The sequence below is a fragment of the Myotis davidii genome, unplaced genomic scaffold, assembly GCF_000327345.1.
Source record: "Myotis davidii unplaced genomic scaffold, ASM32734v1 scaffold89, whole genome shotgun sequence".
In the NCBI taxonomy this organism is placed as follows: Eukaryota; Metazoa; Chordata; class Mammalia; order Chiroptera; family Vespertilionidae; genus Myotis; species Myotis davidii.
The window spans coordinates 5,491,802-5,516,922 of NW_006300372.1; the positions used below are offsets into that span (position 1 = coordinate 5,491,802).

General features: G+C 38.9%; 2 protein-coding genes across 2 annotated transcripts; both read left to right on the forward strand.

Moving 5' to 3' along the window:
* Positions 1–9,961: 9,961 nt before the first annotated feature.
* On the forward strand, positions 9,962–15,871 carry LOC107185166 (double-headed protease inhibitor, submandibular gland-like). Its single transcript, XM_015572636.1, has 6 exons — positions 9,962–10,125; positions 11,650–11,663; positions 12,313–12,431; positions 13,698–13,740; positions 15,134–15,240; positions 15,697–15,871. Exons 1-6 carry the CDS (start codon positions 10,059–10,061, stop codon positions 15,749–15,751), a joined length of 405 nt encoding a protein of 134 aa, XP_015428122.1. The 5' UTR covers positions 9,962–10,058; the 3' UTR covers positions 15,752–15,871.
* Positions 15,872–18,285: 2,414 nt separating this feature from the next.
* On the forward strand, positions 18,286–23,932 carry SPINK14 (serine peptidase inhibitor, Kazal type 14 (putative)). The gene is made up of 4 exons (XM_015572615.1): positions 18,286–18,355; positions 19,299–19,336; positions 22,306–22,442; positions 23,709–23,932. Exons 1-4 carry the CDS (start codon positions 18,286–18,288, stop codon positions 23,752–23,754), a joined length of 291 nt encoding a protein of 96 aa, XP_015428101.1. The 3' UTR covers positions 23,755–23,932.
* Positions 23,933–25,121: the final 1,189 nt, after the last annotated feature.

The window sequence follows — 25,121 nt, forward strand, 5'->3', positions numbered from 1 at the left end:
GATCTGATTAGCTAGAATTTTGTTGAGGATTTTAGCATCTATGTTCATCAAGGATATTGGCCTTTAATTCTCTTTTTTTGTGGGTCTTTATCTGGTTTTAGAATTAGGGTAATACTAGCTTCATAGAAAGAGCTTGGAAGTGTGCCTTCCTCTTGAATTTTTTGGAGTAGTTTGAGGAGGATAGGTTTTAATTCTTTGAATACTTGGTAGAACTCCCCTGTAAAGCCGATTGTACCAGGGATTTTGTTTGCTGGAAGATTTTTGATTGCTACTTCAATTTCTTCAGTAGTTATTGCCCTATTCAGGTTTTTGTATTCTTTCTGATTGAGTTTTGGGAGCTTGTATTTTTCTAAGACTATGTCCATTTCATCTAGGTTGTCCAGTTTGTTGGAATAGAGTTACTCAAAGTATTTTTTCATAATCCTTTGTGTTTCTGTGGGATCAGTTGTTACTTCACCTCTCATTTCTGATTTTATTTGGGTCCTCTCTCTTTGCTTCTTAGTGAGCCTGACTAGAGGTTCATCAATCTTGTTTATCATTTCAAAGAACCAGCTCTTGGTTTGTTGACCTTTTGTGTTGTTTTGGATTAGAAAACTGTGGTACATCTACACGATGGAATACTATGCTGCTCTAAAAAGGAAGGATCTCTTACCATTTGCAACGGCATGGATGGAACTGGAAAGCATTTTGCTAAGTGAAATAAGCCAGTCAATGAAAGAAAAATACCACATGTTTTGTTTTTGTTTTTGTTTTTTGGTCTCTATGCCGTTTATTTCCACTCTGATCTTTATTATTTCCTTTCTTCTGGTTACTCTGGGCTTTTCTTGTTGCTGTCTTTCTAATTCTTTGAGTTATTGGGTTACATAATTTATTACCACTTTTTCTTGTTTTTTGAGGTGGGCCTATAGAGCTATGAACTTCCCTCTCCAGGCTGCTTTCACTGTGTCCATAGATTTTGGATTGTTGTGTTTTCATTGTTGTTTGAATGCTTTTTATTTCTTCCTTGATTTCTTTGGTAGCCCAATCATTGTTTAATATGAGAAATCAGTTGATAGTCTGGTGGGAGATCCCTTATAGTTAACTTTCTGTCTCTGTCATCCTTTAAGATTCTTACTTTGTTGTTAGTGTTTGCCAATTTAATTATAATGTGTCTTGGTATTGGTCTTTTTTGTTTAATCTTGTTTGGGCCTCTGTGAGTTTCTTGGACTTGTGGGTTTTTTCTTCCTAATATCAGGGAAGTTTTCTGTCATTATTTCCTCAAACAGGTTTTCTATCCTTCTGGCACCCCTATTATGTGGATGTTGTTTTGTTTTGTGTTGCCCCAAAGCTCCTTTAGGCTCTCCTCCTGTTTTTTAAGTTTGTTTGTTTTTTCAGTTGTTGCTCTGTTTGGGTATTTTTTCCTACCTTGTCTTCTAGCTCACTGATGCATTCCTCAACTTCTTCTAGTCCTTATTGCAGCTATTTCATTCTTCATTTCTTTTTGGTTCTTCTCCATTTGCTCTTGGTTCTTACACATGTAGTTGAATTTGTCTTCCATCCTTTTCAGCATCATTATTACCATTGCTATGAATTCTTTCTGACAAATTGCTTGCCTCCATTTCATTTACTTCCTTTCCCAGTGCTTTCTTCTTTTCTTTCATATGGGGGCTGTTTCTTTCTCTCCCCGTTTTCACTCCTCTCAGGATGTCTGGTTATGTGTCTCACTCTCTACCACGTTGACTTAAAGGTATAAAATACAACTCAACAAGACACAACACAGGGCACAAAATGCAAATGTATTCATGATAACCCCAAATAAAGGTGACCACCATAGCAAAGAGTATTAGGGGAGAGAAAAGAGTGCAAAAGTGATATTGAGAAAAGGAAAAACAGTAATAGAGAAAAGAAAAAAAGAAGAAGAAAGAAGGGGGAAAATATATGTATATGGGGAGAAAACTCCAATAAACCAACAACTAATCCAAAAAATACAAACAACAACCACCCAGAAAAGAAGGAGAGAAGCTGAATCTAAAAAGGCAGAGCTTATATCCAAAAGATAAGGTCAAGGAATTGAATGAATGAGGAAATGGCCACGATTCAGTTTAGAGTGGATAGAAAAAGAATGAGTGTATAAGAAGAAAAGTAAAAAACAAAATACCAAAAAATAGAAGAAAACAATAATTGAAAAAATAATAATTGAAAAATATATATATTAAAACTACCTTGGTGCAGGCACAAGCCCAGTTGGAGGAGGCAGCTGATTGATGTTTCTCTCTCATTGATGTTTCTAACTCTTTCTCCCTCTCCCTTCTTCCTTGTAAAAAATCAAATCAATAAAATATATTAAAAAAAGAAATGAAGCCCTAGCCAGTTTGACTCAGTGGATATGGGCATGTACCTTGGTTGCAGGCTCCTCCCTGGCCCTGCATGCAGAATGCAACCAATCAATGTGTTTGGATATTTCTCTCTCTTTCTCTCTCTAAAAATCAATGGAAAAATATCCTCAATGAGGGGTTTTTTTTTAAAAGAAATGAATTTACATTATGTAAATAAATACACATGGTGTATTCCAATAAAACTGTATTTGCAAAATCGGTGGTGGGCCCAGTTTGACCTGTGGGCTGTAAACCAGTAAGCAGTAGGAATCTCTCTCTTTCCTTCTTTTTTTGTATCGTAATTGTCATCTTTTTGCTCTTTTCTATACTGTTAAATACCAGCCACACTTCTCATTCCATGATAATGATAATAGGAGCTAACAAATGTTGACATTTCTAAATACTTAATGTGAGATTGGCAAGATTCACATTTGTACCCCAATTCAATACTCTTTCTGACCTTCTTGGGTGACTTTGACCAAGGCCAGTCTCCTATGTTACACATATAGCTCATAGGAAATGAAGTGAATGTGTCCTCAAATAACTCTTCCTGTGGCCTTTACCAATGACAGGTGATAACTGTTTTCCAAATAGAAAAAATTATAATAAGACATCTGTTTTTTTTTCCTAATACCATCTTGGCACACAGGTAGATCCCTTTTCCTTTCCGGTATTGAAATTAAAGTTCTATCTCAATAATATGTGACTGTAAATCATTCTTCAAGCATGAAGAGAGAACAGAAAAAGCTTTGTCCATTGAAGATCAGTCCCAGGTAAATAAACTATTTGTCATCCTCGTTGGAATTTTATTTGACTATAGAGGTCCTTCTGCATTATTCTGATATTCTGCCTTCCATCAAGCCAAGCTGTTACAATGCTTGTAAATATGTTTCAAACCTATAGATTCCTTGCATTTTAGCTGTTTTTTCTTCTTTTAGAATTTTAGACCTTTTTTCTCTTCAGTGGCCAGATTTGAATGTCTCCATCTTTTACAACTCTTTTTGTTTGTTTCATCTCCAAATGACCTCTTCAAAACACAGATCTTTTCATTCCCCAATTTAGACTCTTGGAAAATTCCTACAAGGCAGCTGCACTGCAGTAGAGCAAAGCAAAATGAGACAAACCTGAAATCTAATCATTGTCTTCCCCCCTCTCTTTTATCTTCCATAGAGTTCATCACCAAATCTGGTAAACTTGCTCCAAGTCAACATCACCCTTTCATGATTGACCACAACAGCTTTACAAGTGATCTTCCTGCTTCAGTCTTGGCCCTTCCATTGCATTCTCCTCTCTAGGCAGAATAATGACCTGAAATCCAAATTTGATGATATACTTAAAACCCTTAAGTGGCTTCTCTAGCTCCCAAGATAAACTCCAAACTCTTGACATACAAGGCTTCTGTTCACCTCTTTATCTTTAACTCTTGCATTGCTTTCTATCTTTTATACCTTGAGTAATTATCTTGAACTTGTTCTTACATGTTTCCTCTTCCTAACATATCCTCTTTATCCATAACTGATCCTTCTCCCATTTTTTCTTCTATTTCACAAGGTCCATTTCTCCAAACTCTAGACCAGTTTGTTTTCACCTCAGGCAAGATGCAGGTGGTCTTTGGAAACTTTCCCTAACCTCTTTTTTTCTCAGAATGTGAATTAGTTATTCCTTTGATATGGTCCTATAACATCCTGTCTTTACACCTATATTACCAGATGTCACTGTTTTGTAATTGCTTATTTACAAGTCTATCCTTTCACTGACCTATGACTCCTTTATGCAAAGAGACAGTTTGATATTCTTGTTTACATTCCTGGTGCCTAGTACAATACCTGGCATGGAGCAACATATTATTAAAAGTTTTTCAGTGAACCTAAGATAATTATTGTAAAAGGAGGCTGGTCAGGGCATGGCTCAATGGTTGACTGTCAACCTATGAACCAGGAGGTCACAGTAAAATTCCCCATCGAGTCATATGCCTTGGGTCGCAGGCTCGATCCCCAGGGTGGGGCATGCAGGAGGCAGTTGATCAGTGATTCTCTCTCATTATTGATGTTGCTATCTCTCCCTTCCCCTTCCTCTCTAAAATCAATAAAAATAAATATTGTTTTTTAATTTTAAAAGGAAATTTAGGACAGATATTCTCAGTTCTGGCCTACTGACATAAAACCTACAAGAATAGGGAAGAACCATTATTTCTCAAAGAATTTAGAGAATTTTTACCTTCCCTCCCTGGTACAAATTTAAAATTACTGGTGCCCTGGCCAGTGTGGCTCATATAGTTGAGCATTGTCCCTTGCACCAAAAGGTTGCTGGGTCGATTCCCAGTCAGGGCACATGTCCAGGTTGCAGCTCAATCACAGGTAGAAGGTATGTAGGAGGCAGCTGATTGATGTTTGGCTCTTGCATATCTCTCACTCTCTCTCTCTCTCTCTCTCTCTCTCTCTCTTTCTCTCTTTTTCTCTCTTTCCTCTCTCTCTAAAAAAAAATCCAATAAAAATTGCTGACACCAATGGTTGTAAACAAGCTAGATACATGAACATAGAACTTATAAAATGTACCTTCCCACCCCCAGGCAGACTAGACTCATGAGATATTTTTCAGAAATATGAACAAATGCTAAAGCTAAAAAGGAATGCAAATGCAGCATGAGACCATAAAAATATACTGTGAAATATATTGTTGTAATTAGCATTGTGCTTTCTACTAATTAATTTCTTTTTTATCAGCTAAAATATGGTATGTAGTGATAAAGACAATCTCAATCAGGAAAAGGTTGATAAAACGTTTTAGGATGATAAAATCCTAGACTGACAGCTAGAAGAAAATTAGAGATGATTTATACAGCATACTTAATATAGGGGAATCCTGAAGCCAGGAGAGGAAAAGTAATTTTCTGAGCTTATCCAAAGTGGGTATATATCAGAAATACAAACTCAAGTATATGTTTTTTTAAGCTCATGTTCCTTATATCAGTCCCTCTGGCCTTATGGTCCCTCTATGCCAGCCGTGGGCAAACGAAGGCCCGCGGGCCAGATCTGGCCCATTTGAAATGAATAAAACTAAAAAAAAAAAAAGACCGTACCCTTTTATGTAATGATGTTTACTTTGAATGTATATTAGTTCACACAAACACTCCATCCATGCTTTTGTTCCGGCCCTCCGGTCCAGTTTAAGAACCCATTGTGGCCTTCCAGTCAAAAAGTTTGCCCACTCCTGCTCCATGCTCTTCATGCAAATAATATTATCTATCTGATTATGGTTTGCGACAAAAGAAATGGATTTTTTAGTCAATGATCCTAGAAAATTGTTCATTATCTACAGAAATGGTCACTTCTGTTTGTGGGATAGTTCAATTCCAAATCTATGGAACATGAGGCAGGATAATAATACACTTGCTGAGATTTTAGCATTATAGTAGTGATATTAACAGTGAAAAGTGACTTCCAATGCCTTGACTTATATGAAGGGAGTCCTGGGAGCAGTGCTGAAATGAACAGTCACCAGTTTATTATGTTCTTATCTCTGGATCTACTTTGCTCTTCAAATGTTTAGTGAGAAAGTTGCCAGAACTATTGCCAAGGTCTCTAAAAAAGAATGATTGACAAGTTGTGTCCACAAAGGATATTTGCCTAAATCCAGGTCTCTGGTCACAGAACAGACATTGATGAATCAAGCAGGAAATGCCCACTCTTCCCCACCCAGAGGCTGTTCCTATGCACTCAGAAGAGGTGTAGGCCATTGGATGAGTCCAGTTTTAAGTGCCCACTAAAGGATTTCTGGTGGAGCTGCTTAACCCCCGATCAGCACTGACCTAAAAGCACAAAATAAGATTCTAAAGAAGAATGAAATTGTCATAGTAATTTTAATGTCAATATTTCAAACAAGAAGTAATAACATCAACAACGCAAGCAGTATTTAAAAGCTATTAATTAGTCTTGTATCTCTCCTCTGCATTGCAAAACTAGCAGAAAAAAGTATGTAATTGACTTAAAGGATAATTGAGTTAAACTGAACAAAAGCATAAATTATAGGAAAGAATTACACTTTGTAACTTGAATACTTTTGAAAGTAAGGAAAACAGAAGGTATAAAATTTTCAAGAAAAATGAAAGGGGCTGAGTTCTAATACTGACCAAGACTGTTGCTTGATCACATCCTGAAAAGGCAAAAGACTACTGAGTGTGTGACTAAAAACATGTTTCACAAACCCTAGATTCAGGAGTTCTCAATCTCGAAAATTTGTCACCCTGTCCCATGTGTGGCACAGAATCAAGGAGCAACCTCAGTGAAGGGAACAATTTATGGCTGGTTTAGACCACCAGAATGCAGGATACAACTAGGATTGTCCAGATCAGAGGGCCTGCTCTCAGTTTTGTTCACTTATTGACCATGTTAGATCCTCATAAACTCCAATAGTGAATGGGACCAAACCTCCTCATATCCAAGCAGAGTGGAGGGCTCAGAATTGAGTGTAATTTTATATAGAGGCAGAGAAGGACTAGACGATTTTGTACAACTATATTTATTGATGGAAACTCACACCTACTGTGTGGGGGACCACAGTGGGGACTGCTAGGGAGTCATGGCAGTACAGACCCACATTTAGGGCTGGCTGCCCTAGTATCCCAGCCAATCAATTTGTTTTGAAGCAAAAACCTTGAGCCTGTTAAGCAACAGGCTTAATAGAAATGGGTGTGGATCCTTTGAAGTGACTTTTAATTTGGGCAATGTATTGTGTTGATGCTGACTTCAGCATAATTCTATATACTGTTTTTAAATCCTTAGTTACTGAGTAGGTGACAAAAGGAAAAAAGAAAAATGAAGTCATGTTAGAATTTATTGATGGTTAATTTCTTTGTCATGCCTATGATAATTTCCAAAAAGGGAAGAACATGGGAGGTAGATTTCTAGACAATTATTCTTTAACTGTGCATTAAAAATAAGGAAATAATATTTTAAAACTTATAATTTTCCTGGAAGGTACACACAACATAAAACCTAGTTGGTGGAAGATTATATATGAATGTTAAAATTAGAGAGGAATAAAAACTCCTACACTTTCCTGTATTGGTTACTACTGACAAAGCTTACCAGAGTGAAACTGGACAGAAGCCATTAAAAATGGGAACTGGCATGAAGATTTCTGGGGGAAATGTTGACCTTGAAGCTGCTACGGATATTCAGAAGGTGGTGTCCAATAAGTAGTGGAGAACTGAGCCTAGGATCAGGTGGCAGATCCTCCCTCACCTTCTTTGGGAAAGTAAGTAGAGGCAGAAATCCCATCTTGACACAAGGGTGGGTGGTGGTGTGAGAAAGTATGGCAAACCAGAAAGAATCTTGTACCAGTTTCAGGGGATCTGAATCACTGAGTGGTCTCACTTCCTCTTTTTATTTTATTTTACTTTTTATTTTATTTTATTTGGAATCTAGTTTAGACGTTCTTAAATGAACTTACATGCAACCTTGAGTTCTGTGCAGAAAATGTAGGCATTCATGAGTCCTATCTTGCTTCTATTTAAGTTACTTCCTTTAAAAATACCTGTTTCGTTTATTATTGGCCTCATAAAATTACCTTTGGGAGGAAAAACGTTCCATTTCTTAAGTAAACAACAGCAATGAAAAGTTTGAAAACCACAGATCCAGATGCTTGTTCAGGGCCCCACCAGCTCTAACATCCTGTGAGCCATTGTTCTTATTTCTATCTACTTAGAACATGGTCAGTCTAGTGAGATGCTTCACTCTAACTTGAGAGGAAGATCACTTATCCCATTCAGAGAAGCTTCTAGAGAGCATTTCATTGTATTATGCATATTTCAAACATTGATGAAGCATTGAAATATGGGAGAGGTAATAAGTATTCAAATTTCACAATGGTATTACTGAGATTATACAATTCTACCTGAGGAAAAGAGGTGGCATTGGAAAAAATAAATAGTATGAGTGAGACACTCCTTAAAAAATTAAAAACAAATGCAGTGAGTGCTATGAGATCATAAGATCTGAAATTAGAAGATCCAGTTTGGGTCAAGATCTTATCACTCAGTAGCTGAGTGCTCTAGGAATTTGCTTAACTCCTCTAATCTTTGAGTTTGTCCTTTGGGAATTTACTCTATTTTAACTCTATCTTCTGGAACACAAATGTGAGGACCACATGAGATAGGGATGAATTTCTAAGTAATTGGAAATCATAGGGTGGCCATCAGGTGATCAGAGCCTGCCAGCTGGGGAAAGGGACCAAGAGGTGGTCAGTGTGCCTCATAGTGACTGGTCCAGTGGTCGTTCTGCTGTTAGGGTGAATTTGCCCTCTTATTATATAGGATAGAGGCCTGGTGCACAGGTGGGGGCCACCTGAAGGGGGCCCCAGATTGTGATGGGGGATTCCCACTGGGGGTGGGGCCGGCCTGGGTGAAGGGCCGCAGGCAGTTTCCAGGCCGGCCACACTCTGGCTTTGTCAGAATGGATGTCAGAAGATGTCCGGTCTAATTAGCACATTACTCTTTTATTAGTTTGTGTTAAACAAAATATCATGCTTATAATCTTAAGAGCCATGAGAAAGAATGCTAAAATCAGATTATTCAATAACCATTTTAGTTATTGAAGTAACATATCCTAATAAAGGAAAAATGTATTTCAGGAGAGAAGTTAAGGCCTAGGATTTTGTAGAACTAGCTCTCCTGACCATGAACTATGTGACTAAGTAGAATACATTTTTTAAAAATATTTTTTTATTGATTTCAGAACAGAAGGAAGAGGAAGAGAGAGATAGAAACATCAATGATGAGAGAAAATCATTGATTGGCTGCCTCCTGCATGCCCCCTACTGGGGGTTGAGCCTGCAACCTCGGCATGTGCCCTTGACCAGAATTGAATCCAGTACCTTTTAGTTTGTAGGCCAATGCTCTATCCACTGAACCAAGCCAGCTAGGGCTAAATAGAATACATTTAATCTTTCTGAGTTTGTTGTCCCATATGCCAAGTAGCAACAGTACTGGTCTATGAAATTCACCAGTTTATTTTAATCATTTAACAAACCTTCATAGAACATTGTAAAGTTCTTCATACTCTGAAAAATCAAGGTGTTACAACGCTATCTATTCCTGTTGCCTACTATTGTACATTTTAAAGAAATGTTGCTTTTACTTTCTATTTCAACTTTCCTGTATTTAATCTAACCTTTTAAATGTTTTATTTAAGTATAATTGGTATATTAGTTTAAATATATTACTTATATTAGTTTCAGGTGTACAACATAGTGATTTAACATTTTTATGTCAATGAGATCTAGTGGTTATTCATCATCTTGCAAACCTATACCCTTTACACATGTCATTTTAATTTTTATTTCTTCTTACTACACCTATGATATTTGTTCTCAAATATAGTCATGCCATTGTATTTGCTGATAAATCAAAAGATTATTACGTAAAACACCTTTGGTAGATGAGTTTCAGGGTGTAACTGTACCAACTGTCTATAAATCAAGATAATAAGGAAGATTTCCTTGACCAATGAAAAAATACCCTAGCTTGGGTAAACAGCCAATCATCATTGGAAAGGTCAATTTTTAATCAGGGTGGGACCCTGCATTGCATATGTGCACTATATATACACACGAGTGTATTAGGCAGATTACCTTTTCTCTGTCTCTCTCTCTCTGGACTTGTTGCCTCGGAGCAGCATAGCCCTAGCACCCTCATTCATCCCCACGATGAAGACCATCACTGCTCTTGCCGTTCTTGCTCTAGTAGCCACTACATGGGCTGTCTCTCCACCTGGTGAGTTAAGAATCCTTTTAAATGCTCGTGTCTTTATGCTAACTGCAATATATTCAGCCCTTAGTAAGAGTAGAATGCTGAAGTTAGAAGAAAATTTAGAAAGTATCTATTTGGATTGGTCTGATTGACAAAGTGGGAGAAGGGTCAGGTCTTCAGGAAAAGGAAGAGAGATGGAGAAGATGAAAAGGATTGTAGGCCCTTCACCGAGTTCCAGATCAGGATCCCACAAGATTCTGACTTGCCCTTTCAGAAACCACTCATGAAATGTTGAGACTGTAACCCAACCTTGCCCTTGGCATGCCCACAAGAACTCTTGAAGACCTGTGACAGCCCTTCCTCCAAAGACCAGAGATTTCCCCATGGTTCTTCCCCAGAGATCACATGCATCTCTGTCTCCACCCTGACTTTGGCCCTGAGTAAAGAAGTGACCTCTCTTAGGTCTGGCCTGGGGAAGGGATGTTGGGAAATGGTGTCTGAGAAAGAAAGAGGAGTTTATCCCTTAACCGTGCAGGTACTCGGAGATTTAAAGTAGTTACCAGCAAAAAGACTGCTTTGGGCTGGTAGGAGTATGGCAGGCAATTTCATCTGACCTTATATTAGTATATTTATGACTGCCGGAGGAATTATGCCACACAAATAGTTACAGTTACAATCCACACAGCAATTTATTCTCCTTTTATCATTGCAGTGGGCACAAAGCTTATCAGCACATAGCACACTGTTACTCAAAAATTTCCTGGTGCCATGGGCACAGGCTTAAAGGGAATTAATTCCCAAAGCCTGGTTTCTTCTCCAGGCGGCAGCGGCACCTTCTCTGGCTGGATGGTCAGGTCAGGAACGAAGTTTCAGTTTCAGGGCAGCATTGCCTTCAGAGATCCCTGTGGCATGGAGCGAAGCGGTGTGGGGAAAGGGTCTGCGCCCAAACTGAAGGCAGCGAAGATAAACTTCCAGCGATCACAGCCACCAGTGCAGCGCAGGGATCAAAGCAATCAGCGTTTACCAGGGCGATCTAGCGATGATCAACTTGAATGGTGTTCGGGGACCCTTTAAATAGCCTGTAGTACCCGTGGTAGTCCAGCGGGGGGAGTAAGGGGATTCTGGCAAACAAAACGCACAGCAAGATCTCAAGTTCAACCTTAGTTCCAAAGGGCATATCAGAAAACAAGCTTGCCAACACTTGGTTTCACTCTGGGGAGGGGAAGGAATAAAAGTCATCAGACATATGGTTCTCATGGCAAGTCACTCTAAGTCAGTAATTGAAGTTCGAATCCTTCAGGGCAGTGGGGAATATGTCCTTAATATCACACTTTAAGTTTCAGGAAAGTTAACTCAAACATTTTAAAGCCTTTTTTAACATTTTTTGGCATTTTTAAACGTTTTTAAACATTTCTATAGTTTACTACAACACATGGTTTTAGTTACTGTGAACAATGAATCCAGTTTTGCATTTCTAACCATGGAATTTGCTTTCTCCAATTCCTTCTCTCCAACTACATCTCCTTCCCCTCTCTTTTGGTGATCAAGCAATTGGGACAGCGGTGAGTACAGCCTTCTCTGTGTGGTCTTTGTACAAGCAAAATCAGAGCTAAAGTGTAAAGGAGCTAGGGAGGTAGCTAAACTGGCTCACAGTAAACTAAAATAATTCATCGGGGGTAATACTGTTCCTACTCTTCTTTTCCTGGTGGTTCTTTCTTAAAAGGTTACAAAAGGAGTCTCCTTACAAATGGGGAGTAACAGATAAAGTAAATTTTACTTTTGGGTAGCATTTTAAACTTTTCTGATTATTTTTCACATTAATTATTCCTTTGGACTTGCATTATAACCCTAAAAGGAGAGAATAATATTTTCTTCTTAAACAGCCAATTATTTGTGTGTGTGTATGTGGGGGGTGGGGAGGTGGGGTGGTATTCTTCTATGTTGCCCTGACTAGGGATTGAACCTGCAACCTTCTTATCAGTATGATGCTCTAATAAACTGAGCTACCTGGCCAGGGCTTAAACAGCCAATTCTTATTTTACTTAAGGAATGTCCTAGGTCTGATCAGTTTTTGTAATGCAGCACCTGGTCCAATAGAATATCTTCTGGATACTCTTTCCACTCTCTTCTCTCTTCTTTCCATTTTGATATGAGAATGACTACAGAATTAAAGAAAGAGAATGTAGGACATTATTTTTCTTCCAATTACAGGTGGATTGCTTCAAATACCAGGCTAAAGGCGGGTTTGCATGCACAAGGGAGTATAAACCAGTATGTGGCGTAGATAATAGCGTTTACAGCAATGAATGCACGTATTGTATGAAAAAACAGTAAGTATGGTATTCAATTTGGAGCCCAGCCCCAGCCCCTTTAAAGATCACAAAATCCACATTGGCCAAAATCTGCTTGGTTGTTAAACACAGGGGTTGACAAATCCTACCTTTTGACCATCCTCTTTGGGCATTGCTTTGTTAAAATTTTAAAAAATTAGCTATATCTCTAAGGAATTCAGAAGATAGCTATCTCTCTGTAGGCTGTTAGCCATGGACATGATTACAAGGCTTTGTTCTATCTTTCACACACCAGAGGAAATTCATGTTACTTCTCATGGCTGCCTGGAAAAGTCTGGGGAAGAGAGTGGGAGTACAAATGGTAGTTGGAACCAGTTGGAATCCCCACTGCCACAAGTTCAATATTAACTCCTCACTGGAAACAACCTCTCAGCTTCTAGGAGAATGGTTATTACCAGCCATTCTAGCTATTTTAATTCACTATTTTATGATTAATTGTTAAAATCATGGGGTTTGGAGTCAGACATATGGATTAGAATCCAAACTGCATTTAATTAATCTGTAGCATGAGGTAAACATCCAATCCACTAAACACTTCAGTATTCCCTTATATAAGATATAAATTACAACAGTGTTTAGAATTTACTGTGATAAAAACATGTCAATCATTAGCTAAGCAGTAGATATGGAGTGAATACACATAGAAATGAGCTCTATTTTCTCCTCATGATTTTCTTCCTTGTTTTCTCTCATTTTCTAGCCCTTTTGAAATGTATAGTCAAGTGTAATAGCAATTGTTATTCAGGATATAATCTTTAGGATATGCAAACTCATACACCACTAAAACAATAGGAGTTTAAAGACTGGGGAGATTTTATAGATTATATTATCTCATATCTCATATCCTCTTTAAAGAAGTCAGGAATCTAACTCAGAAAGGAGAAATAACTGTAACAAAATTACCCACACTAATGTCAGAAATGGATTTGAGCATTTTTTCTTAACTGCAAAAATGTTCTCACACTATACTATTCCTTTGATTTTTATCTGAATATTCATGGACTATTTTTTAATAGTCCTTTTAGTGTTGATCTTATTTTCATATGTTTTTATTTGATGGATGTTTTATTACCCACCAAAGATATTAATGGTCAATATTAGTCAACTGGAGTAGACTATTAACCAGAACCCCTCATTCTCAGTCCCGGTCAGACAACACAGAATGACATATGACTGTATTTTATTCAGTAGGTTATGAAATATCAAGTAACTGCTTTACCCATTAGATAAAATTTTCTCTTTCAGAGAACGAGGAATTGTACTCAGAAAACTTCATGATGGGCAATGTGTAAGTATATTCAGAAATTTTATTTATTCTTAAATATAAAATGTTACACTAATTCCTCATTTTCCTATGGGAAAAACTATTTTAAGATATGTCATTTAAAAATTATCTATACCATGTATGGTCATAGGTAAGACATTTGGCCAGCCTAAACAGATGACCTGAAGTAGAGTTAATTTATTTGCCCAGAGAAGGACTTTAGAAACTTTACTCATAGCCCTTAATTGGGGCAGGTTGGTATACATGCGCTTCTTTTCTTTTATTTTTTTAAAATATTCTTATTGATTTCAGAGAGGGAGAGAGAGATAAAAACACCCATGATGAGATTGAACCTGCAACCTAGGCATGTGTCCTGCCTGGGAATCAAACTGTGACCTCCAGGTTCATAGGTCAACACTCAACCACTGAGCCACACTGGCTGAGCCACGTGCTTGTTTTCTAACACTGCAACTAATTAGCAGGTTACAAAAAGGAGTTCAAGGGAATTAGGGACTCAAGGTTATTCTCATAACAATAAAGAAAGCTATTTTTTAAAAGCACAAAAAATTCAAAAGAAATATAGAGATAATTTAGGGGTAAAGAGCTATGTGAGTGGGATGTCAATAATTAGGATAAGATAGGAGAACTGTTAACATGTAAAAGACAGTTTAATTTAAGGAGAGTTACCTAACCCAATTCCATGGGTGGGAGAGAGAAACTTATAAAAGTCCGTGACCTGACTTTAAAGGAGGAACAGAAGCTGGGTTGATGGATAAAGTGGGTAACGTCATGTAAGAGGAGAAACACCATAAGCAAAGTCACAGGGACTTTCAGGAGCAGGAGACTCTCGGGGAATTCAGTCCTTAAATGGCCTAGCATAAGTGGCAGAGCAGATAAGAATGGGTCATGAGGGGACTTTCTGTTGATGGGGAAGTCAGTTAAGTTTTTGAAGAACAAGATCTAAGTTGATTTGTAAAAAAAAAAAAAGAAAAATCCCTCTGCATCAATGTGGAGGACGACTGAAATCCCCAATAAAGCATGGAGGCTGGGCAGTACATTGGCAGATAACTGCAGATGGGGAGGCAGGACCTACTGAGGGCTGGGTTAAAGGGAACGACAGTCTGGTAAGGAGAGGACTAATTTGGAAATTACGTACAAGATAGAATCCATAGGATGTATCTGTCACTCTAATGTAGAGGAGTGAGAGGGAAGCCTTAAACCTGAACTGAGCTCTCCCTTGCTGTGATGATTGTCCCACCATTGTTAGGTCAGATTATATAAACTTCGGAAAATGTTGTTTTGCACATGGAATTCTGAACTAAATAATCCTTCAGGGTCTTTTAAAAGTTTATTTTCTATGATTTAATGATCTGAAACTGTTCTTTCTTTTCTTTCTTTTTTTGGGGGACATGGGCAGGTTAAATGCTCCAGATACTCTCAGGCATGCACCCTGGAATATATGCCTCACTGTGGATCTGATGGAGTAGAGTATGGCAACCAATGTTTGTTTTGCAACGGTGTTGCGTAAGTGCTGAATTCAAAATATTATTGGCAGAAATAGCCTTTCTCAGAGAGCCAGAGACAATCTTGGCTTCCAAATAAGATGCTGCTATGAAGCATAAGAGTGAGATGGTTCACTGATGATCATAATCTTTTATAAAAAGAAGAAGGAAAGAGAGAGGAAGAGAGAAAGTGGATAGTAGGAAGAAATGGAAGCTAGAAAATGAGAGACTTCTTACAGTATTTTTAAATGACAGACAAAAAAAAATTCACAGAATTTTTGGGGGGAGGGGGCTCTTGACACTGGTTTTTACTAGCGCATTGAAGTTTTTTTTAGTTCACCTTGCTTAAGCTTAGTGGCTAACTGTTCATCTTTCATGCTGTGTACTCATTTGACTGGATTGAGCTAAAAATATGAAACTTTTAATTTAAAATTTCCAAAACCTTTACCTTTCTTTTAAAGAATGATTTCTTTTGTAGGAAGAGCCGTGGTGCCCTTTATTTGGCCAATTATGGACCGTGCAAGCCTCGCTGATGCTCAAGCTCACCAAGTTTCCTTTAGCAGATTCCACATAGAGAACCTGTTTCCCGGGGATGCTGTGGGACAAATATATGGATTTAATTCTTCAATAAAAGAATCTCAGCAGTAACTGTCTGGCTTGTCTCCGTGTATGTGATTCTTGTCTTAAGGAGAGTATCTGTGGTCGTTTTCTTGAACTCTAAATCACACAAAAGTATTTCTTCTAATCCTACTGAAATTGGGAATGAGAGAGGTTATAGACATACTCGTGAGTGAAGAATACGCTCATGGCATCCCATTTTAAAACAACTCAGAATCTTTAAGTTAATGCGTCAAAGGGTGGATCTGACCATAGTCTTATATTATCTTTTGCTACACTAATGAAAAGTGGAAAATTCAGGTTTGGAGAAAGATAGAATGAGAACGCACAATACTATAAACTAATCAGAACAGACTAGGAATAACCTATATTCTTTAGGCACCACCATTTAAAGGGAACCAAGTCACATATGGGCATCTGCAAAAGATCAAGAAAATGTCACAGTACATTTCTAAGTGGAAAAAAAGCAGAAAACAATATATACCACAAAAATGTGATTAAATATGACAATGGGAACATGTACATGTGCTCATGGGTGTGGGATTGCCTTCCCTGTAGCAGCCTTTCCAGCCCTAGAGAATTATGCATATAAGTTCCAGAGCTTGATCAAGGAACACACTGAACTGGAGTGATATAATAATTCAATATACATTTAATAGTTATTTTTGGGTTTTAAGATTTCACATCTTCATATTTTTTTTGTTATTTTCCTATTTTCTAATGCTAACATTTACTCCTTGATATAAGAACAATTGTTCTTTACAAAAAGGAAGATAGAGGCAGAAAGTTCAGGTAACAGGAAGAAACTCAGGTAACATCTCTTCCCTGTTGCACAACTGCAAAGACACTGGACTGCCAATGGCATCCATCACCTCATCTGTCGCTGCCACCTCCTCTGTTCCTCAGCTGCTTCCACATTTGGCATTCTGGCTGAAGGTATTCATGAGCATTGTGGAACATGATATGCTCTTTCTACTGTGTTCCTTCCTACTGTTTCCTCATGCTGTTGCCTCTTCGGAATGCCTGCCAACGGCTGCTCTGCCTACCTGCCAAGTCTTCCAGAGGGCTTCCTGCTTTCTTCACCAAAGCCCCCTGCTGAGGTTTGATGTTGATGGATCTAAATGTTGGGCCTCCCAAGGTCTGCTCAGCCCAGCACACAATGCCTCAGTGCCTTCCTCCCACACAGCTACTCTATCCCCTCCTGAGGCCCTAACACATGCTCCTTAAATGAGTTACCAGTCACAAAAGCAGGTCACATCTCCCTTCCTTTTCTCTTCTTTCTAAGGTGGGTCAATTGGGCCATATGCTGTAGGACAAGTGAGCATCTGGCATTGTGCATCCATACAGTTGGATCTTCCACTGTTTCTGCTTCGTTCCTGCAGGAATCTAGGCAAGGCCTCAGGAAGAGATGGGGGAGTACCTAAAAAGACATGGTGTCCCTGATTGTCTCAGGAGCAGGCAGAGGAGACAGCTCTGGACCTTGTGCCAGGGACCTCCAACCATTCTGGGCAGTGGAGTATTGAGGAGACCTTTTATGTCTCAGCACAGCAGAGCAGCAGAGAGTTTATGTGAATTTCCTGTTGACATATGCTCCGGAGCAGAAAAAAAAGGCCCAAAGGACATGGGGGGGGGGGGGGGACCAGGGCACTTTTGCAGGATTAGAAAGACGACGGGGACAGTTCAATATGGTCCTTGATCAAGCTCTGGTACCTGTATGCACTGCTCTCTAGGGTTGGAAAAGCTGCTACAGGGAAGGCAATCCCACTGGAGGATTTGCTCACTGGTGTATCCCTTTCTGTGTCTGGATAAAAAGAGCTTTGGGGCCCCCATGAGATGGCAGGTAATGGTTTTTATCCCTGTGGACTCTCCAAGAATGCTTTAAGGTAGTCTAGTATGCCCAGTCAGAAGATTTTTCAGCATAACCGAAGATGCCTGGAAGATTAGTAATCTTTACCTTAATCCAGGGATAGCCTCTGCTTCATGAGCAATACAGACATGCTTCCTCTCTTGAGAAGCTTTTGTCTAGAAGCCTCTAGTGGCCTCATCATTTTCTCTGTAGCTTCTTAAAGAAAAGCAATTGGATGAGTCTTGAGGTAAGAAGTTGACTTTTCAAGTCACTTTAAAATGCCTCTATACTAAAATAATACAATTATGTTCAAAGAGTTATCGCTGACTAACTTCTGTCTTCTGAGTAGTCACAGATCTGTCACGGAGGTCTATACTTTTATTTGTGACTAGCCAAGATTTAACTTTTCCTGAGCATTTGTTCTTGGGGAAGGGTGGAATTAGGCATTCCAAGTGCCATATGCAGAATTTACAATGGGCAGACTAGAGATGGATATTCACTTCGAAGCTGGTATTCCAATTATTTCTACTTTGGTGATTGCAGTAGAGAACAACGCCCTGGGACATCTCAGAGCATCATTTTAAGAACACACCAGGAGGAAAGATGGCCAAATCTTTCCCAGTGCTCTGCTCATTACTGTTCTTCATGCTGATCCATTCGGTGGTACCATCTGGTGAGTAATTTGGCTGGTTCTGGCAGGAATGTAAAGTGGATTTGTGGGCTCTAACATTCATTGTGATCTGAAATAGAATGCTTTGAAATTCTTATTTATTTATGTCATTTTACTGTATCTGTATATCTGTATCTATATACAGAAAGAGAGACAATGGAGTGTGGTCCACCCCCCCTAAAAAAAAGGCTTTGGGCTAAGGGGCAGGCGCCTTGGTTTTTCCACCTATTAATGCAGATTATGAAACCTAATTCATGGGGACCAGGAGCTTGGGTAATTCAATGAGGTGACCTGTGAAAGTGACTGACAATGTGCCTACATGGCAGCACATCTCAGAAATTCAGTACTGTTGAAAATGCTTTTTTTAAAAAAAAAAGAAAGAAAAAATAAAGCTTTTCCATGTATCTGAGTGGGTAATTATTTTTCAGGTCCTTTTCTAGAGAAGGGTCATGTAGAGAGTTATAAAGTCACTGAGTCTCAAGGACTGAAGAGCTTGATTTTTTACATATCTGTCATGAATTCCTGGGCATTTCATAACAAGGGTCTTTCCCCTTTCTGTGAAATAGGGGGATTGGGCTTAAAGGCCTCTTTAAAATTCTAGCATTTCTTAATTTCTTTCATACGTGGGCTGCCAGTTCTGAATCCACTCCTGTTCTTCAAAAGTAATTTGATATACTGGATTGGCAATGTTTATGAGAGTAGCAAGGCATCTACATAGTCTTCTACTGATTATCTATCAGGAGAAGAGGGGTTGTTCTGCATTTTGAGAAAAAATAAGTTAATACATGGAAAGATAAAACAATGCTTTAAATGATTGCAAGCTTCCTTGGTAATAATTTAAAATTCTTTTATTCCAGATTAAGAATTCTTAATCAGCCAAAAGATTAAGCTATGATTTACCAGATATTAGATTTTGTAACTATTTTCAGTTATGTCTTGGTTTCAGTCCGTGAAGAATGGTGGCCACCCCATGGAGATTTCAAGGTAATGTTTCACTAGGCTTGCCAGGACTGAGGTTCTAATGGAGTTTTCTTTGGAATTGCGATTTTTGAGCCTTACTGCAGCAAGGTCATCTGTTGCATTCTTAGAAGAGCAATCCTGTGAATATGACAGGTACACTGCAGGTGTAGGAGCCCAGAGTAGAGTGATTCAAACTGGGATTCAAGCTGAGATTTGGTCATATGTACATACACCAGAGAACCTTCATGGTACCTGGGAAGTGTTATGAGCACCCATGATTGCCAGGGGAAGGGCAGGGTCTTAAGAACCCTCGGACTTGGGCATAACACAGTTTTTGCTCTCAAGGAGCTCACAGTTTGGGGAGGGGATGCTCCCAAATGCTCTGAGACATGCAGAGAATGACTATGTAAGTTGTGAATAGGGAACATCAAAGTTGTGGACTGAGGAAAATGTGCAAGAATATGAGCAGAGCATCAAATTGTGTTTGCAACTTGGATGAGGAAAAATGAAGGGGCCACCCTTTTCATTTTAACCTACTCCTCTGAGGATTAAATATATTGTGAAGCTACTACGTGTTTGATAAATGATGGAAATGGGTGATGAGGGATTACTTTTTTAAAATATACATTTGCATCATTGTATTCCTTTAGGAGTTTCTGTACTTTTAAGTTTTTGTCTCATTTGTAACTTTTAAGTTGTACTTCTTTTAAAAAATCAGTTATGAGTTGACTGGTGAGAAAGGACTTTTGAGGGGAGGTTGGCCTTCAAGATACCTATAGTTTAGAGTGTAGAACCTGATAGAGGCTGTAGCTCCAGCAGAGGATCGCAGAGCCTGTCTAGGATTTATCCTCTGATCTCAAAGAGTTCAGTTCTAGCATTTTACTCTCCAGAGCAGCCTGCAGGAGGAGTTCTCCCTCACCCATCAACTTACTCATTCTTACTTAATTCTTTAAGGAATATTTACTTATCTTCCGGGTTATGCCTTAGGATACAATAGTGAGGAAAACAGACATATTGCCTTCTCTCATGAAGCTAATAAGTAGCCAGAAAAAAAAAGGAAAGGGACAACTATTATTTGTAGTAAATTCCATACATACAAGAAGTAAGAGGAGCTGAAACCGGTTTGGCTCAGTGGATAGAGCGTCGGCCTGTGGACTGAAAGGTCCCAGGTTCGATTCCGGTCAAGGGCATGTACCTAGGTTGCGGGCACATCCCCAGTGGGGAGTGTGCAGGAGGCAGCTGGTCGATGTTTCTCTCTCATCGATGTTTCTAACTCTCTATCTCTCTCCTTTCCTCTCTGTAAAAACGCAATAAAATATATTTTAAAAATAAAAAAAAAAAGAAGTAAGAGGGTATGATAGAAAATATCTATTAAGAGTAGAGATACTACTATAAACCATGTGATCTGTATTGGCCTCTCTGGGGTAGGGATATCTCAACTGAGATCTGAAGGGCAAAAAGTAACCCCCTGGGTGAAGAGTGGTGAGGAAGACTTTCCCTGCTTATACTGATTGAACACTTGGATGACTGGGTCACAGAGAGGGAGGGGTGTGCAGGGGATGCTACACTTACAGCAGTAGATTGGGACCCTCCCCGGATGAACACCTCTCACTCAAAAGAAAAAGAAGTTGCATTTATAGACAATGATACTAGCTATTCTTGATTTTTATTTGATTACTTTATATTTATTCTGATTAAACTATTTTATATCTCAAATACTTATATATTTGATATTTATATATCCAACACTGATTGGAGGTATAAAAAGAAAGAATGAAGGGTTGGGATTGTATTTTGAAAAATATCTCTGAGACAGTAGGTTGTAACCTGAGTTCTGAAGGCAGAATGAGATTGGGTTCAGGGAAACAAATATGTTTGTTGGGGGTGGTCATGACAAACCAGAAGACCCTGAGATGGAGTATTGGGGGTGGGGAGCGCTAAAAAGGCAAAGAGCCAGGTGGTGTAAAGGTAGGTGGGAAAAGTTGGGAGGGGCCAGATCACATGGAGTCTTCTATCCCATACTAAGAACAAATTTTTTAATGTGAAATGGTGTGTAATTAAAGATTTCTTAATAAACAGAATAAAATTATTCAATTGATACTTAAATTATGGAAACTAGAGGACAAGGGTAATAGAGAAAGTGGAAGGATTAATTGGGTGACAGACATAGGAGGTAGGTGATGGAGGCCTGGCCATGGTGGTGGTGTTGGATAGATAAGGAAAGGAGGGAGAGATTCTAAGATTAACTATGATTTTTCTATCTCTAAAATACTAAGCCAAAAGTCTCTTCCACATTGTATCAGAGGTACTTTATCTATTGAATGGCACTCTTAGAGCCCCTGAGACCACCATCCTCAAGCCATCACCTTAGAATCACTGCTTCAAGACATCACTCACACCAGCCTTGCAAGTAGACATGGATTCTAATGTCTGATGACACATGTTCCTTCCCTTATTTTCCATTTTCCCTAAAAAACCAGGGAGTTATTCTAAATGATCCCACACTTCACAACTTTAAGATAAGAGTTGGCTTGGGGATCTTGAGAGTAGATAAAAAATGTGGTAAATATTTTAAATCAAGGCATATGGATTTCAGCAAAGCATTTTTTCCAATTATGGAGCTTTAGTTTTCATAGCTGAGTTGGCCTAAAAAAATCTCTAAGAATACTCCCAGATCTAATAGTCTTGGAATAAAGGAGACTGAGAGAGAAGCTGAATTTCCCAAATAAATTCTAATTATTCATTCTTCCTTTTCCAACTCTAGCATAGCAGGCCTCTGTTCTCTATTGCTGTCAGGAGGTATCATGTTGCTATCAGATAGGATACATGTAGGTTCTGGTTTCATTGTTTCGTGGAGGGGAGAGCTGTGAGAGCTTTGGGGAGACTAGAACATGATCTTGGCTATGTTTAGATTTCCCTAATGAAGTCCAGAGGTGAGCTACCTGTCTCTGAGTGTGATTCTAATTGTATCATTCTTCTCAATTCTATTGCAGGTGAAATGTCCATATAAGAAAGTAGACTTGAGCTGGTTCAAAGGAACATTGAAGCCCTGCCGTGGTATATATCATCCGGTCTGTGGCACCAATTTGGTAACCTATGAAAACCCCTGCATCTTGTGTGTTGAGAGCTTGTGAGTACTGTTTGGGGGAAGGTGGGAGAACAATGAAAAAGCTTAGCCCACAGCAAGTACTAGCTACCTCTTCTACCAAGTACCATCAGCCTGGATGCCAGGAATTTGCTCCAGTCTGCACAGATAATGATCAGTCCCTGCTGAGAAGAGCTTGTGGTCATATAAAGTTCACCGGAGTACAAAGCAGACCCATTATGCTCATTGTGCTCAGTGTGCTCCTCGGGTCCTTTCTTCTCTCTGAGCCCTCACATTCAGTGGTCGGTAAACTCATTAGCCAACAGAGCAGAATATCAACAATACTTCTTCAAAATAGACCCTCCCAGTCCGAGAACCGACTTCTGCGCATGGACCACAAAGTTTCAATCGCACTGTATGTGCGCCCGCACGTGGTATTTTGTGGAAGAGCCACACTCAAGGGGCCAAAGAACTGCATGTGGCTCGCGAGCCGCAGTTTGCCAACCACAGCTATGCCAACTGATGGATTTTCACTTGAAGCTTCAAATACCTTTTAGAGTCCTGAAATTCTTTGATTTTAAGACAAATTGTGGTTTTGCCTAATGTCAGATATCTTCAACCTCTATGTTTGAATGTGTTTGAAACTCTGAGCTAGAATGAGGGGACAACAAAGCTTGGGTCCTTTAGCTGAGAGTGAGTGTTTAGTTTGTTGTGGTTTGTTGTTGCTTTTGTTTTGTTTTGGGTGTGTTTTGGGTGTGAGGGGGGCTTGGATTTCTGTGACATGATTTTCAGTTATTAGATGCAGAGGTCTCACAAAACCATGGCTTCAGGTTTGATCTCTGTAGAAGCCAGTACATTTCACAGGAAGAAAAATTATCCCTATGGCATCAGACTGGAGTCCTCTGCACAACAATTATTTTGTAGTTTTGTGCGTAGAGCGAGGACAGGAGTGTGAAACCCCCAGGTCATCCACTATTAAGTAATTTAGCCCAAGTGTGAGAGTATTGACAGAGAAGATGAGGGTTAACATGCAGGACTGATTCAATGAAAAAGCTTATGATTCAATAACCCATTTTCAAAGAGACTGTTGCATAGGTCATAGGATTGTCAGTGACATTTTAGGATTGTAAAAGGATAACTGGGCAGGAAGCCAATAACCTAGTTTTTGTTTGTAGTCCATTCTCCCTTTTGCTCTGGCTCTAAGTATTCTCAAATATAAAATAAGAGTGTTTGATAAGATAATTTTAAAGTATATTCGTAGCTCTGACATTCTACTATTTAATGAAATATTTCTTCTTACTCTTTCTTTAGGAAATCTTCTGGGCAAATTAAGTTTCTACGTGATGGAGCATGCTAGTTAAGCAGGCTTGGATGTGAAAGAATATATCTTCTTTTTCTCCCTCATGGCAGTCCTCTTCTTACAACTCACCTGTCCTTTTTTCCTCCTTGCATATGTTCTTGGTGACAGAGAGCTGCCCCTATTGAGCTTGTATCAGATAGTGAAAGCTTCCTTCTTTAGTCCTCTTCCCTCTTTGCCTTCCACATTCTTCCTAATAAACGTTTCTGAAAGTACGATTTCACTTGGGTTTTTTATGTATGTGTCTCAAATCTCAAAAGTAGACCAAATTAAACATTTGAGCCAAGGATCCAAGACAAACTTTGGGATTACTCGGCTCTATAATACAGTGAACAGTGGAGTAATCTATGTAAAGCAAGCATGTCAAACTCAAAGGCTAACACGGGCCAAATAAACAAGGTTTAAGTTTATATGGGCTGCAAAAAAAACAAAAGCTTCAATTTTCATAGAAATGTAGGTTTATTTCAATAGAGTCATGCTGGATACAAAGGGCGGAAAGAAATGAGTAATTGTTAACATAAAATAATAGAACATTTTAATAAAAGTTAAAATTTTTATTAGGATATTGTAAAAATTAAGTTACGGAATTTTTATTAAAACATTTCTTACATACCGTTATATTGGCTGGGCTGCAAAAATATTGGTTGTGGGCCACATGTGGCCTGCGGGTCATGAGTTTGACATGCTTGATTTAAAGGTTCCAGGTGTCTTCTGAGAAACATGACAGAAATGTCTCCTATATTCCTTTTGGCATTAAAAAAATAAACCACAATTAATAGGAGGTATGGAGCCCTGTGCACTTTCTGGTCATACCTTTTGCCCACTTTCTGTAACCTCCTCATTAAACAACCTCACTTATAGACTCATCCTTGAGACAGAGCCATTTGCCCATGTCTGGCTTAGATCAAGAGAGCCCAACACTTTCATTGGCATCATGTTGCTCCATAGAAAGAGGCCTGTAGATGGTATCCATGAATGTTCCATTGGTCATTGGTCTTTTTCTTAAATCCTTTTGACAGATTTTTAACCTCTAAAACATAGGGACATGTTCTTCTTTAGGTTATACATGTGCACATGTGTGAATTTTTCTGTTATGGAGAGATGAAAAATATATACTAACTAGAGGCCTGATGCATGAAATTCATGCAAGGATAGGCCCCACAGCCCTGGCTGCCTTGCAGCCCTGAGGCCCCACCCCTTCACCCACTAGTCATTTTGGAAGGTCATTTTGGAAGGTCACTCCACTGTCTGGTATAATTAGCATATTAGCTCTTTATTAAATAGGAAACTAGTATGCTCTCTTCCCTTCAGCAGCTTGCTCCCTGCTGGCTTGGGAAAGAGCTTCTTCTGCCTCTGAATATCCTGTA